At 48.0% G+C, this 16,879-nt stretch overlaps 1 protein-coding gene across 1 annotated transcript in view; it reads left to right on the top strand.

The window, feature by feature from the left end:
- Positions 1 to 16,879, top strand: part of LOC146268683 (actin-binding LIM protein 1-like) — a 41,332-nt gene that overhangs the window by 1,159 nt on the left and 23,294 nt on the right. The window contains exons 2-3 of the mRNA XM_084710246.1: positions 87 to 419; positions 530 to 585. Of these exons, the coding sequence (XP_084566372.1) occupies positions 310 to 419; positions 530 to 585 (166 nt within the window). The 5' untranslated portion in view covers positions 87 to 309. The remainder of the gene's footprint in view (positions 1 to 86; positions 420 to 529; positions 586 to 16,879) is intronic.

The raw sequence follows: 16,879 nt of genomic DNA, 5'->3' as shown, positions 1-16,879 counted from the left end.
ATCATGTAACCAGAGCGAAGAGTTAGAATGTTGTTTAAATTGGCCAACACAAGTCATGCATATGTGTTCTGCTGTTTTCCGTTCAGATGCTCAGCAGTGTGCTGGAGGTTGTGGAGAGGGGGAGCAGATGGGCACCTGGCCAGTGAGCAGGCTGCCTGCCTGGGTCAGAAGCAGCCAGAGCACCTGCAGGTGAAACAGGAGCTGAGCAGCCTGGAGGAGGACCAGCCGCTACAACAACTCAAGTGTGAAGAAGCTGAACTCTCACAGCATCCTCACTGTTTACCTCAGCCACACCAGTTACGCTGTCAGATGCTTGAGAACAGGAAGGAAGGTGTCCAGGGCTCTCTGGTGCTCAACCTGAACCTGAGGAAGTCTCAAGAACACCTGTGGTCAAGCCACGACACTGTGGCCATCTTAGAGTAGGTAACAACTATACAAAATGTTGGCTAATGTAGCTCGATTAATTTTATGAACAAGTAACCCTTTTGTAACTATGTTGATTTGTTTAAATATTTTTGATTTTAAACAGGTTTGGAGTGATTCACCAGGACAATCAATTTCTAAAAAGAGAAAGTTGGCAGAGATGTAAGTTTTCAAGTATATAATAGCAGCTCCACCCTGCAGAGCCCCTCCACCCTGCAGAGCCCCTCCACCCTGCAGAGCCCCTCCACCCTGCAGAGCAGCTCCACCCTGCAGTGCCCCTCCACCCTGCAGCACAAGGTCCTCCATGTGACGACCCCTGTGTAAGGAAGTAGCAAGCATTACCTTGCCATGCTGCCAGAATGTGACCCAGGCAGACAGGTGTGCTGTCAGCAGGTCACACAGTCTATACAGTGTACATACAGTCTATACAGTGTACATACAGTCTATACAGTGTACATACAGTCTATACAGTGTACATACAGTCTATACAGTGTACATACAGTCTATACAGTGTACACACAGTCTATACATAGTGTGAACCAACAGCCAAAGAATATACTGAATTTCAGAAATAATATTAAACCACAATTGGCTGTGATGTGTCATTACATATCATTAGACCATCTGTATGAGAGCTGATGTAAGCTACTGCTTTCAGGCTGGTGATGAGCCCAGAGTTGCAGACATGGAGCTGCTGGCCAGGCTGGCTGACTGGTGGCCAGGCTGGCTGACTGGTGGCCAGGCTGGTTGACTGCTGGCCAGGCTGGCTGACTGGTGGCCAGGCTGGCTGACTGGTGGCCAGGCTGGTTGACTGGTGGCCAGGCTGGCTGACTGGTGGCCAGGCTGGCTGACTGGTGGCCAGGCTGGTTGACTGGTGGCCAGGCTGGCTGACTGGTGGCCAGGCTGGCTGACTGGTGGCCAGGCTGGTTGACTGGTGGCCAGGCTGGTTGACTGGTGGCCAGGCTGGCTGACTGGTGGCCAGGCTGGCTGACTGGTGGCCAGGCTGGCTGACTGGTGGCCAGGCTGGCTGACTGACTGGTGGAACTAAGGACGGCCGGCAGGACTAACCCTCCACATGTAGCAGGTCTCAGGCTGCTAACCCTCTGGTCTCAGGATTTACTATGCAAACCTGGATCTTGAGTAAAACCAAAGAGTGTTTATCCCCTATGTTGTGTAATTATTGTGCCTTCTACTTAGGTGCACAGCATCATGGGCTTGTGGAAGAATCTGTTGATTTCCTTGTCATCCATTCATTAATTGTAGTTTCATTGGTTTTAACTGACATACTATTTTACCATACTTATCTCAGGAGAAACGTTTGTCCTGCAGTACACACACACCTGCATGCTGGTAGAAGCCATGCTCACCCGTGCAGCAGTGTCCAGAAAGCCCTCCTCTGTCCATGCGGTCCATTTGCCAAGAGATTTGGGAGCGGGCAGATATGTCCTGGGGACAGGGTGAAAATATTTATAAGTATATTAAAAATAAGTATTTTTTCAAACATATTTTTCTGGTTTCAGTACTTTACTTTACCATTTCTTTTTTTTCTTTTCTCTTTTTTTTTACTTTCCCTTCTAAGATTTTCTACACATCTGTATTTTATACACCTTACATTTTCAAGCCAGGCTCATTACTCTTTCTAATCTGTATTTGGTGGCATGGTATTTCTCACCCCTGTCCTCTCCTTTCATTGTGTGTGTGAAAAATAAAAGTTTTTTTTTTTTTTACCTTTAGAAACTTTTTAGAAAAAAATAAAGTTTCCCCCAAAAAGTTTTGAAAGTTTGATAATTTTGAGAAAATATTTTTTCAAAACTTTTTCCAACAGACAGTAAAGGAGAGGACCCTCAAACGTTAAAAGTTTTGGAAAAATGTGTCTGAAGGTTGAGATTTTTTTTTTTTTTATGGTTTCTAAAGTTAAAATAACTTTTTCTAACTAAAGTCTCAAAAAGTTGACAGAAAATTATATTTTTCAAAAAGTTCTGAAAGGTTGAAAAATATTGCATCAAAAGGTTGCATCATTGATGAGTACTTGACGAGGACTCTACTATACTATTGTGCTCTGCTTTAATCTACTGTTTTAGGCTTCTCTTTTACCTATCCTCTCCTCCCCTCTATCCTCCCCTCTCCTCCTCTCCCCTCTCCCCTCCGCTCTCTCCTCTCCCCTCTCCTCCTCTCTCCTCTCCTTTCAGTTTGTGTGTGGAAAAAAAGGTACCTTATGGATGAGACAGAGTTAGCAACGTCGACATGACTGAGAATAGAGACATTCCTTATCCCCCATGGCCTATGGGTTAGGGTGTCTTTTTGTATTAATGATGAGTAACATGATGTGAGGTCCAGCCAGAGCCCACACTTCTTTACTTTGAGTGAAAAAGTGTAGTCACTTCTTCAACTTTTACCATTCTTTTTAAACATGAGTATCTGATTCTGTACTACTTGAGTCCATGCAAGACTGCCCCCTGGCGGTAGTTTGGCATACCTCTAGCCTCATGTGAAGGGGGCTTGAAGGAATACTACTACCTTTGTCAGGTTTGGTTGTAATAACGGACTAATAGGGCCAGTTATATCCCATGACAAGGCAGTCATAGATATATTAGTTGGGCTAGTAGGTTACGTAACTTTGCAAATTATGAAAACGATGTTATATCTATACATATATATATATCTATATCTATAGATATATCTATATATACTATATATATAACACTTTAAAAGTTAGGCCTACTTGATTATTAGCTACATTATTTATTATATTTAGTCTACCCACCTCACCCACTCCTACAATGACAACTTCATTGATGATAAAACCAATTTATTAAACATCAATGTATAACACAGGTACTTTTGTCTATGCCCTACGAAACAAGATATACAGTCTTGTTACAAATATCAAAAAAGAAACTGAAATTGCAGCGAATTACTTGGCCTTCTCTTTAACTTTTCCCCTTTGTAGTAAAGAGGTAGCCTACGTGACCAGACATTGCGATTTTTGATAAATTCTGGATTTATCAAAGATTAACTTGGGAAGTGTCCCTACAAAACTGTATGATATACCTACAAACCAAGTGTGGTGGGTTTCCCAGCTTTACTGAACATCGAAATCAATGTTAATTTTTTGGATTCGCGTAACAGGATGATTTGCCTCCCCATCCCAGCAGGACACGCCCTAACGCCACTCAGCGGGCTACCTACAGGAAAAACGTGGGCTGCATTTTCTCTGCGTACAGTCTTAAATAGTCCTATTGTCTAGCAAAAATATTCTCAACCGCTTTTCTATTCTCTATTTTTTTTCAAATCGTCACTTGGGATTTTGTAAATAAGCCTCCATACCCGCCGGGCATGTCTACTGCTGCAAGAGGTGAGTGTCTAAGACCGGTACCGCAGTAGCCTTCATTACATTCGGGACAGAATACATACATCGCATGTTAACCCTGATAACGGATACAGAAGAGGTAGCCCAGTTGCGTCGTCCAAAGTGAATTGTCTCAGACTCACGACGCGCTTAAGTAGGGTACAATCCCCCTGCTGTACCCGGCGCATATATAGCCCAAACCAAACTAACAGCTGCCTCTGAACCGCAACCACCGCAAACAGGCTATCATTATGAAATAAACCTGCCTATTTTGACGCATTTGCACAAATAAAAGACCAGACCCAGGGATATGTCAGGTGTTGCTGTCTATAAGCGATGACAGCCACATTGTAGCCCAAGTGCCAATACAACCATATACAGTGTAGGGTATAGAAAGTGTATGTAACATTGAGTAAGAAGTTGTTCTAATACTTTCACCTGTTCATGCTGGCTATTTAAGCCCTGATGTTAATAATTTCTGCTTGGAGGGCAACATGGACACTGGGTTGAATACACCTGTCATCAGGTTTACCTTGTTTAGGAGGATCAAATAATTTAGCAACACAAATCTCAGATTGTCTCACCATATCTTGTTGTCGTGGGAGACATTGTTCTGAGAGCCTTCCTCAGGTTTCCCTGGAGTGTGAAAGTAAACTTCCTGCTTTCTCAGCTGCAGTGTGCCTCTGTGGTCTGTGACTGGATGTTGGGTTTCCTGTCTGGCGGGGGGGACAGTGGTCAGCTCCCAGTCTGAAGGAGGGAACCATCTTCTCCCTCTGCCTTCAGATGCATTCTGGGTTGTTTCAATCATTTATTTTCGATAATCAGTTCTCGCTCTGCATAGAGTACATCCACAGGACTGGAAAGGAAGCAGTTTGAGGAGATATTGAAAGTTAGCAGACTAGTTCACAGCAGGGGGGCCTGTGTGGTGTCCTGGATGTGAGGTGATGGCGTGTCTGGCAGGGCTGAGGTAAACAGCCTGCTGATGTTCAGAGGTCATGGTTAGTGATATGTGCTGAGAGAGGAGGCTGTGCTGGGCGGACAAACAATAACACAACATGAGACCGTACTGCACAGGAACTACACTGACAATAACGCACCATGTACTGGATGACTTTTCTTCATGCATGTTTTGGGGGCCAGAACCCAGCTCCTCTCTGAGGGGCAGAAAAATGTTCTTACATGACACTTGAAGTGCTAATCCCTCTAGAACTGACGTTGAGAAGGTTCTGGAATCGCTGACTAGCTTCCACACTTTTTGCTATCTCTGATGTCATGATGTGGGCGAATTTGTCCTGCTATTGGGGATGGAGGCCAGCGCTCGTCAGCCCTGGGGTCACGCACATGGGATTAACATACCTCATGCCTGTGTTACCGGCCAATCGTTCTGATGTAAGTCCTGCTCTGAAACCGTGCTGGAGGAACGCCTGCTCACTTTGGTTGGTGTAGTTAATGATCTAAAACATGTGAACAGTAGTTTATCAAACATGTCATTTGATGGTACTTAAACCATTTTACAGAAAGTGGAATGGAAAAAAGGAATATCATGGCAGGTCTTAATTTCATATGGTTGGGTATTAAATATCTCTGGATCCATTTGGCATCAGTCCTACTTTTAGCTCTACTTTCCACCTTAAAAACGCTGAACTGTCCATTTTGCGTTTGGCATTACCATGGTCTTGGTCTTCTTGTCGTTTCCTCCCTTCTCTCCTCCACTTGTATGCAGACCCCTCTCCTCCACCTGTATGCAGGCCCCTCTCCTTCACCTGTATGCGAGCGTAAGACCCCGCAGCATGGTGTATATAACCCTTTCCTAGAGGGTTGCACCTTCTGGCTTGTGGAAAATAGAAAGTGGGTGATAGTGGAGGAAGGCCCCTACCTTCGTGACCCTGACTTAGAGCCTCGTTCCTGGGCTCGTTGCTATGGGACCCGTCCAGTCCCTACCTGTCAGGGTGCAGCAGCGTCTGCGTCGCTGCGTCGCGGAGCGCTGCAGCCAGCTCCTCCTCTGAGCACTGGAGAAAGCTGCTCTCTCTCTCTCTCTCTCTCTCTCTCTCTCTCTCTCTCTCTCTCTCTCTCTCTCTCTCTCTCTCTCTCTCTCTCTCTCTCTCTCTCTCTCTCTCTCTCTCTCTCTCTCTCTCTCTCTCTCTCTCTCTCTCTCTCTCTCTCTCTCTCTCTCTCTCTCTCTCTCTCACCACACTATCCTCCGCATCAGCACTTTCCGCCAGTGTGTTCTCGCATGTGTGTGTGTGTGCACCCGTGCGGCCTTGTGCGTGAACCTGTGTGTGTGTGTGTGTGTGTGTGTCCGGGCATGTGTCTGAATCATTGATGAGGAGGAGAAGCAGCAGAAGAGCTGCTGGGACAGAGAGAGTGTGTTAGCGTAGCGAGATGGGGGAGAGGAGCCCTGTGCAGCAGCCTCGCTATGAAGGGATCTGCAACTACGCCCAGAAAATCACCTCCTGCTTCGGACTGGACGGTAAGAGAGAGCGGGGTTCCTCCAGTGAGCCGAGGGGAGGGAAGGGAGGGTGGGCCTCGATGACTAGGGACCATCCGAGAATCACTCAGTGATACTAACATTTCAACGGGATGCTTTCTGTTTGTCTAACCATGATGCATATTGTGTTTGTGTTAGTGTGTTCGTTTGTTCACTACGGATTATAAATATATGTATGTGTGTGTGTGTGTGGAGAGGGCATGGCTGCTGGGATGCGTAGCTACGCCCCAGAGGGTGGAGGGGAGGAGCAGGGAAGTAGAGGGCAAAGCCCCACTGCAGTACAGCAGCATGTGCTCTAGCTCAGCCTCTGTCCTCACGCCTGTCCTCTGTCCTCACGCCTGCCTCTGTCCTCATGCCTGTCCTCTGTCCTCACGCCTGCCTCTGTCCTCATGCCTGTCCTCTGTCCTCACGCCTGCCTCTGTCCTCATGCCTGTCCTCTGTCCTCACGCCTGCCTCTGTCCTCACGCCTGCCTCTGTCCTCACACCTGCCTCTGTCCTCATGCCTGTCCTCTGTCCTCACGCCTGCCTCTGTCCTCATGCCTGTCCTCTGTCCTCACGCCTGCCTCTGTCCTCACGCCTGCCTCTGTCCTCACACCTGCCTCTGTCCTCACACCTGCCTCTGTCCTCACGCCTGCCTCTGTCCTCACGCCTGTCCTCTGTCCTCCGCCTGGCATCACGCCTGCCTCTGTCCTCTGCCTGGCATCACGCCTCGCCCTTCAGACAGCTTGCTGCAGCAGCGGCTGGGCTGGAGGACAGATGGATGATCTAGGTGAGGTGAGGATGAAACTGAGGAACAATACAATATTGATGTCAGTAGAAGCACTCATTCATCCGTGCTGTAGCGGTCCTGTGTTCTCACTGTGACCTAGTAGGGAAGGGAGTTTGTAACAGCAGCCCTGGAACTGTCCTCTAGATTAGGGTTCCCACTGTGTGTTTCCTCTGGGTGATGATGTTTAGGAGGATACTTTGTCCAGTGGATACAGTATGGTGTGACTGAAGTCTCCACAACAAGAGCATGCAAACTGTCTATGCTTTTGTAGTAGCCAATGTCGTTCTACCATAGAAATAATAAGAGCATATTATTTTATTGAATCGGTTTTATCAGTCTGTACAAGGCAACTTTATGGAACTGCATCCAGTTGCCAGTCTGCCTCTTTCTCAGGTTTGCTGAGCACTGCTGGCACTAAAACAGTTAAGTGAGTGCTCTCTCTCCCTCATCCTGCCTCCCACAAGATCATCTTGATGAGTCTTTATTTTTGGCACATGGAAAATTCACTCCATCATCAAGGAGAGAGAAAGTGCAATCTTTAATTTATGAACTTTCACCAAAATCCTAAAATGAATGGAAATTTGTGGAGTGGCATTTATTATCATTTTTTAAATCTACATCCGTCCGTTCCTTTGGAAATCTTTGTGCAAACATGATTCATTCCGCCATTAGACATTCCAAGATTAGAAACTCAAGACTTGACTCCCTACATAGTTTCTATCCTCCTGATCCTCTTGTCAGACAGGGATCCACCTCTCTCCTCATGAGATTAGCATGTAGCTCTGTGCAGAGCTGCACGCAGGGCTAGCTGGAAGGAGACCAACAGTAAAAGTTAAGTCCTTCTATGTTGTTTAGGGGTTTTTGTACTCTAATTGTTATTTTGAACCATCTGTGTCAAGTGTGTCATTGGTGGTTTGGGAATGTACTTTCTGGTTTGAGACTTGTCAGATTTAGAAAGGTAACATGCTTAGGTCCACAAACAAATGAATGAAATCTAACTCAACTAAAAGCCTGCACACAAAACAGTACATTTAGTAGATAGCGCTAAGTGTCTAGTCTGGGGTCATTTAAGAGCATTGAAAATAGTTTTAGGTCTCATCATCTTTAAGCTTTCAATAGAATCTCACATATTAATTGGACTGATGTGAACAAGCTTAAAACTACATCAGAAACCTGGAGAGAAACATCTAAACAAAGACTGCGTCTGTAATCTGCTTAAAACCACCCTCTCCCAGTGGATGACCAGAGCTGTGTTCCTCCAGTCTGTTGTTCCACCCCCAGCAGGTAGGGGCAGCATCCCTGGCAGGCGTGTTTAACACCATGCCACCCCCAGGAGATCACCAGGGAGTGTACGTCAGCCCTAAGCTGCTTAGGGAGTCAGGCTGACTGGTCCTGAGACACCCAGCACAGTAAGCCTCTTTCCCTGGTCTCCTCCACCTGAAGGCTCCTCCTGCTCTCTGGCTCTCTGGCGTTTCGTGGCTGTTCTGAGGAGTTGAAACCACTCGTCTCCTGCCTTGCTATCCACCCGTTCAGGACCCGCTGTACCTAGAGCCCTGACCCAGGACCCTGGCCCAGCTGTACCTAGAGCCCTGACCCAGGACCCTGGCCCAGCTGTACCTGGAGTGCCTCACCCGGCTGTGTGGGAGTGTGGAGGGGGAGGCGGCCGACATGCCCACCCTGCCCACCCTCAGCAGCCTGGGCCAGCTGTGCAGCATGAGCCGCAGCCAGACCGTGAAGCGCTCATCCCTGAAACGCAAGCCCTCTGTGAAGCGCATGTCGCTCATCGAGGACGGACATGTGGCAGAGGTGCTGTACCTCATCCCCAAACAGTACATGCTGCAGCTGCCCCACTTCAACCCAAGCGACTACTACCTGAGCGACAAACTGACGGACGTGGCCTCTGGTAGGACCCGGGAGGGAGGACTGGCAGACTGGGGCTCTATCTCTCTCTCTCTCCATCCGTAGTTTTGGTTTCTTTGTTGCATGACAATGATGTCTATGTCCATTAATGTTTCATATAGCAGTATAATGTAGTGTCATAGTGTAGTCTTTAATATAGCCATTGATTCTTTTGGCCATTGCAATAGTCTACAGTTACAAAGCTAAATAACTGACATGCTTTACCCTGGTTGAATATTTGCACCAGGTACAATCATCCAAGATCAGAAGCAGTCATTGTGGTGTGTTTGTGAGTGGGTGGTTTGCAGTAACCATAGAAAGAGAACATTTGATGAGGTGCTACACAAAACATTTCTTAATTTCAATTGGATGGATGGAAGAGAGTGATAATGCTGTAACATTTCAAGTTGTGTGTGTGTGGTGGGTGTGTGGACGTGTGTGTCTGTGTGTGTGTGTGAATGGATGTGTTTGGATGTGTGTGTGTGTGCTACAATAGTAAAATGTTTTGATGTCCTCTTAAAATGTACAAAACACTAAACCAATGCAGAAAAAAGCAGCAGAATCTGTAAAGCTGGGAAACATGAGGATATACTGTTGACATCAGGATTACATACAGAAACTTCCAGATGTGTTTATCCTCTAACTGCAGTCGCCAGATTCAGTCTGAAACCTCTCGTGACGTTTGAGCACTGCCAGAGACAGAATCCAGACACAACCTTCCATCCCATAATGTCATGGAGATGGGACGCTTGTATTAGTGAGATGGTGATTGATCGTTGTCTTGCAACCTTTGACTCTTCCCCAGCCAGGACCAGTGCTGTAACAGAACACTGGTGCTGATCTCAGGGGGGCTCTTTAGACTGAAACACAAACACAACCGTTTTAGTTAAAATATTCTACAATATAATATACTTCAATATTTAGCTTTTCACTGGAAGAACAGCCCAAATGTTGTGATTTTGCATTTATACATTTTCTATTTCAAATATTCCATTGGTTCAATCCCATGACTGCCTGCTGACCAGCAGAGTGACTGTGTGAGAGGAGGATTAGAAAGGAAATCCTGTTTTATGTTATTATTAAAATAAAATCAATCAAATCTACACAAGTCAAAAGGGAACCAGTGATGATTACATCGACACAGAGAATGTGATTGTGAGCAAGTCTGACATCGTGTAATCCTGCTTTGCATTCTAATCCCAGAGGTACCTGTATACCCAGTAATATGACTCAGATTATACTGTGGTTGGACTGGTCATGGTTAAACTGCTACATTTGTGAAGAACGTTTGTTCTTTGATACAACTTGAAAGTAAAAACTTGTTGAGAGCCATTGAGCAATGCATCAAGCTGAAAACAGTCTTGTCGCATTTGATAAACTTCCGGTTGTGCTTGGATGTGACACAGGGTAAGTCATGTCACAACAGTACAACAGTCAGACATAGATCATCCATAGGTTTAAGTAAATCCACTTTTCACTCAAAGATAATGGGATTTACTGACCCATAATTATCCTGGCAACCCCTATACAGACAGAATATTGGGTGTTGGGTAAGAAAGGGTACATTACTTGCTCTGACTGTGACATAATACTGTAACAACTGGCCCTCATGTTGCTGCTGTTTCTCAAATCCTTTCTACAACTAGGAGCACACCAACAGCATATGACACAGTCAGTCAGAAATTCACAAATTACAGTCAGTCAGATAGATATAAAACCATTTGGGCAATGTATTTCCTAACACCCCAATGCAGCCTCCACAGTGAACAGCTCCCTGCAGCTTCCACAGTGAACAGCTCCCTGCAGCCTCCACAGTGAACAGCTCCCTGCAGCCTCCACAGTGAACAGCTCCCTGCAGCCTCCACAGTGAACAGCTCCCTGCAGCCTCCACAGTGAACAGCTCCCTGCAGCCTCCACAGTGAACAGCTCCCTGCAGCCTCCACAGTGAACAGCTCACTCTGATAACTGCAGGTTTCACATTCTCCCCAGCAGGTGGAGTAGTTGACACCAACACACAGAGAGAATCATGGAAACCCTGCTTGAGCAGTTTTAAGGTGCTGATTGTTGAAAAGGGGGAGTTTTTGTGTGGTGGTAAGGCCCAATCCTCCTCCTGCTCTGCTCCCTCTCTTCTCCCTCTCCTCTCTTCTCCTCCCTCCCTTTCCCTCCTTTCTTCTCCTCCCTCTCCTATCCCTCTCCTCTCCCTATCCTCTCTTCTCCTCCTTCTCCCTCTCCTCTCTTCTCCTCCCTCTCCCTCTCCCCTCTTCTCCTCCCTCTCTTCTCCTCCCTCTCCCCTCTTCTCCTCCCTCTCCTCTCTTCTCCTCCCTCTCCCCTCTCTCTCCTCCCTCTCCCCTCTTCTCCTCCCTCTCCCCTCTCCCCCTCCCTCTCCCTCTCTTCTCCTCCCTCTCCCCTCTTCTCCTCCCTCTCCTCTCTTCTCCTCCCTCTCCCCTCTTCTCCTCCCTCTCCCCTCTTCTCCTCCCTCTCCCTCTCACCTCTTCTCCTCCCTCTCCCCCTCTTCTCCTCCCTCTCCTCTCCTCTCTTCTCCTCCCTCTCCCCTCTTCTCCTCCCTCTCCTCTCTTCTCCTCCCTCTCCTTCTCCTCTCTTCTCCTCCCTCTCCTCTCTCTCCCTCTTCTTCTCCTTCTCCCTCTCCTTCTCTCTTCTCCTCTCCCTCTCCTCTACGCCACACATGCAGTGATCATGGGGATCTGAAAGACAGTGTGAACCCAGATCAGCATTAGGGCTCCTGTTGGATGTGTTTCCAATCCCATCTTCTTTGTCCCATGAGGGCAGACAGCTGATGGGATGTGTAATCCTAACCAGTTATCATCACTGTGGTGAGAATCAACTATTTTTTTTTTTTTTCCTCGAATCACCCATGATGGCAATAACATGCAGGCGATTTTTCCCTGTTTTAACGGCGTGCTAATTAACACTAATGGGCGCTGATTGCTTGACAAGGATCTGGTTTGATAAATACCACGTAAAATGCAAAATACACCGTCCGCTATTTGCAGTTGGGCAAAGGCGCAGATTAAGCTGCGGTCGCAATGTTAGTTAATGAGACCCTGAGTGTAGACATGACATGAAGGGGTTCACACTGAGGGCCTCATTTACTAACATTGTGACCGCAGCTTAATCTGCGCCTTTTCCCAACCGCATATAGCGCACGGTGTACTTCCGCATTTTGCGTGGTATTTATCAAACCAGATCGTCGTCGGGCAATCAGCGTCTTACTCCGCCCTTTAGTGTTAATTAGCGCGCCGTTAAAAGACGGGAGATATCGCCTGCATGTTACAGCCACCATGGGTGATTCGAGGAAAAGAAGGTTCAGCGAACTGGAGATATAAATATTGGTTCACGAAGTTACAGTTAACATTAACATGTTACAAGGAAGAAATACACCTCTCCTCCTATCTCTTTGCGGCACACACCCACTTTCCCTTTTATACCCTCCCAGCAGCGCTAATCTGCGTTTCTGCTCGTGTGCGCTGCCTTTGTAAATACGGTTGCCTGAAATTGGTGCAATCCTGTTAGTAAATGAGGCCGAGTGTAGACATGGCATGAGGGGGTTTACACTCTGAGTGTAGACATGACAGGCTCACACACTCTGTCCACGCTATTGTGTTTGTTTAACTCTGAATAGATGTATCTACAGAAAGACCCTCAGACCAGATGACATGTCCCCACAGGCAGGCAGGTGCTGTGGTGTCCAGGCAGGCAGGTGCTGTGGTGTCCAGGCAGGCAGGTGCTGTGGTGTCCAGGCAGGCAGGTGCTGTGGTGTCCAGGCAGGCAGGTGCTGTGGTGTCCAGGTGGGCAGGCAGGTGCTGTGGTGTCCAGGTGGGCAGGCAGGTACTGTGGTGTCCAGGTGGGCAGGCAGGTACTGTGGTGTCCAGGTGGGCAGGCAGGTGCTGTGGTGACCAGGTGGGCAGGTTTGGGCTGTATGGCTGCGAAGGAAGCTGAGAGGTCTGCTAGGCAGGCTCTACCCTGATGGCTGTGAAGGATCCATACAGGGATAGAAAGAGGCAAGATCACGCCGGGCCTCCACAGTGATCCTAGATGACCCTTCAGGTACTCTGCTACAGGACACCTTGTACAGTGTCTCCTGTGTGGGGAAGGGTGACAGGCAATGACAGGGAGATTCAGGAGGTGGATGCCATGCTTGCATCAGTACAAACAGAGCAGAGCTAGGACAGACGTCTACAGCTAGAGAAAGAAGAGCTAATGTGTTGCACGGTAAATACCTTTTTTTGGTAAGAACTATACAAAGTTGTACTTACTTACAGAGTTCAATAAAACATGTTTACAACTGGGTGTTACAATACAAGATGACTTGTCATATCGTTGGACTTCATTTGTACCTTCATATTATGGGTAAAGAAGAATGGGTTTTCTTCATTTTAAATATAAATCTGTAAGAGTGACTGAGGGCCATTTCAAACAGACCTCTTTACCAGACAAGCTGATGTGTGTGTGTGTGTGTCTGCTTCTGTGTGTGAATCTGCTTGCATGTGTGTTAAGGATTTGGAGATGGGGGGACTGAGGAGTGTTGGGGGGGCGGGGTTTGTCACAAGGCACCAGCTGCCACATGGTTACTGCAGTAAGGGGGCAACGACAGTAGTGGGGCTGAGAGGGAGGGGGAGGGGAAGTGGAGCGAGAGGGAGGGGGAGGGAGGGAGGGAGAAATTGAGGGAGGGGAGAAAAACAGTCTGGCAGGAGGCATACCCCACGCGGTCATACTGGTGCTCTGGTGCACTGGAAGAGAACGCCTCCTCTCTGTTCTCCTCCATCTCTCCTGTCTTTTGTTGCGCGTTCCTTCTTCACAAGGAGATAGAACCTCCTGGAACCAACCCCGATCTGTTGGGCACTTTCATCTGGATTCTAATGGTCATGGTTAAAGAAAAAGGTAAACATAGAGCTGTTTGTTGGTGTCAATATTGTCAGATCGGTTGAGTCCGCTCTGATGTGTGTGTGAGTGTGTGTGTGTGTGTGTGTGTGTGCGTGTGTGTGTGTGTGAGTGAGTGAGTGTGTGTGTGTGTGTGTGAGTGTGTGTGCATGCAGGGGTTTGTGGTGTTTGGTACCAGCGTGAAAGGCATTAGTCAAAATAACCAATCTGCTGTATCACTAAATGCCTGAGTTGACCATGACAGTAAAATGGGAATGAGCTGTTGTTGTGGACACACGCACACATAGACAGGGTTAGGGTTAAGTGCTGTCCAGATGCCGCCCTGGTGCTGCCCTGGTGCTGTCATGGTGCTGCCCTGGTGCTGTCATGGTGCTGCCCTGGTGCTGCCCTGGTGCTGTCATGGTGCTGTCATGGTGCTGTCCTGGTGCTGTCATGGTGCTGTCCTGGTGCTGTCCTGGTGCTGTCATGGTGCTGTCATGGTGCTGTCATGGTGCTGTCCTGGTGCTGTCATGGTGCTGTCCTGGTGCTGTCATGGTGCTGTCATGGTGCTGTCATGGTGCTGTCCTGGTGCTGTCATGGTCCTGTCATGGTGCTGTCATGGTGCTGTCATGGTGCTGTCCTGGTGCTGTCATGGTGCTGTCATGGTGCTGCGGTCATCCTGGTCTTGGGTAGTGTTGTCTGACTGTATTGCTAATAGGATGCGCTGCTTTTCATGCTGTGAAACTGAAGCACTAGAGAAGAGATCCACACTGCACACAGCAGCCCTGGACACGCACGCACACTCTGTCTGCAGCCGTAACCATAGCAACCAGTTAAAAGGTACACTTCATTGTTGCTGGCGGTGGCCTCATTCATGATGATGCGTTTCTCAAAGCTGTCTCTGCCCTACACAATGTGTGTGCTGTGTGTGTGTGTGTGTGCACTGTGTGTGCGCTGTGTGTGTGTGTGTGTGTGTTTGCAGGTCAGAACACACACATGGAGCTACAGCCACTACTGCCACTTACCCTCCCCACCCCCACAACCTCCCTGATCACTTTATCTGTCTGAGGCCTTCCGAGCATTTTCTGTTGTTGCAGGAACCGCTTAATCAAGCAGGCCTACTTTACCCTCAGAGTGATGAATCAGGGCAACTAGCAAATGCAGTGTTAGCGTTTTATCTGCTAGCAGGCAGGATGTCCTGTTTTCAAAAGCTAAGAATAATCCAAAACACTGCGTGCTGGAAGGAGCCGTGTGTAGTCAGTGTGATCTGCTTACTGAGACCTGCCCCATCTCCATCAGTGCACTGTCCCTTTAAGTACGTGTTCTTAGTGCTAAATGGGGCCAAGTCTCCTTGCATACCTGAGTGTTGTCGTCTGGCTTCCCTCAATGCATATCGCTGTTGGGTGACCCGCAGAACTACAACTCCCAGAATACTCTTTGTCCTAAGTTCAGCCCCACCTTGTTTATGGTGTCTCACAGAGAGGAGCTCCTGCCCGCTGCTGTTCCAGGGAGCTGCATGCTGACTGCAGCCTGGACTGCAGACTGCAGCCTGGACTGGCGAGAACTGCAGCCTGGACTGCAGACTGCAGTGCTGTTTCCTCCTGAAGCTCCAGACCTCCTCAACCAGGCAGCCTCTCCCTTGCTGCCCCCCTCCCAGAGCAGCAGTCAGGAGAGGAGCTGGGGGTGCTGGAGCCAGACAGACACCAGTGTTAACAGTTGGGATCAGTACATCACATCTTTGTTCACTAACATTGTCTGTATCTCCAAGGTAGTCATATACATACACATATATTCACACGTGTATGTATATAGTTAGGAAATATTCATATTTGAGGAAAGGCTTCATATTTCTGCTCTTTGTTTACACATGGCTCCCAAACACACAGGACAACATTTAGTACTTTAGCTTTATGGAGAACCCCAACAAACGTGCCTCTCTGACATCCAACCCCTCAGAGACAGGGCCATGCTGATTATACCATGCTAGTCCACAGGGATTAGTTATTCGGGGTGAGGGGCCTGGTGGAGGGAGATATCCCCCAGTCTGTACCCACGTTTGAAGTGCTTTGTCTGGGTCGCTGGAGCGGGGTGGAGGGGCGGAGGGGCAGGGCTGTGAATGGAAGCATCCATATTCATGAGCAGGAGGAGGGGTTAAGGAGGCTTGTTATGTCTGTATGTAACAGTGCTCTACACCCCTCCACCAAATACACACTTGCGTGGTGTGCAGCACAACACACCCAAATACACACATACATACACACAGAATTCTCTGAGGGGATATTTTGTGGATTAGAACCCTTTGATGATTTTTGTGGCCCATGCCATCCAGTACTGTTCATCCCAAAGGGTTAGATACTGGAGGAGGGTTAGATACTGGAGGAGGGTTAGATACTGGAGGAGGGTTAGATACCGGAGGAGGGTAGATACTGGAGGAGGTTAGATACTGGAGGTTAGATACTGGAGGAGGGGTTAGATACTGGAGGAGGGTTAGATACTGGAGGAGGTTGGATACTGGAGGAGGGTTAGATACTGGAGGTTAGATACTGGAGAAGAGTTAGATACTGGAGGAGGTTAGATACTGGAGGAGGTTAGATACTGGAGGAGGGTTAGATACTGGAGGAGGTTAGATACTGGTGGAGGTTAGATACTGGAGGAGGTTAGATACTGGAGGAGGGTTAGATACTGGAGGAGGTTAGATACTGGAGGAGGTTAGATACTGGAGGAGTGTTAGATACTGGAGGAGGTTAGATACTGGTGGAGTGTAGATACTGGAGGAGGGTTAGATACTGGAGGAGGGTTAGATACTGGAGGAGGGTAGATAGTGGAGGAGTGTTGATACTGGAGGAGGGTAGATACTATAGGAGGAGAGTAGATACTATTGGAGGGTAGATAGAAAGCCTAGACAAGCTCTGCTCAGCCCAAGTACACTGCCACACACAGGCACTGCCTCACACACGCGTACAGCCACACTTAAACCCAGGCTCTCTTCTCTGTGTCCTGTCTGACTGAGCTCTGGGAGGAGAGGTGTTCTATTACTGACACAACAAACTATGAAATGACTTCATGGATTAGA

Source organism: Hypomesus nipponensis, chromosome 11 (genome assembly GCF_054491055.1).
Source record: "Hypomesus nipponensis isolate SF chromosome 11, ASM5449105v1, whole genome shotgun sequence".
In the NCBI taxonomy this organism is placed as follows: domain Eukaryota; kingdom Metazoa; phylum Chordata; class Actinopteri; order Osmeriformes; family Osmeridae; genus Hypomesus; species Hypomesus nipponensis.
Note: the sequence above shows the minus strand (reverse complement) of the source record. Positions and strands in the feature narration are given on the sequence as shown.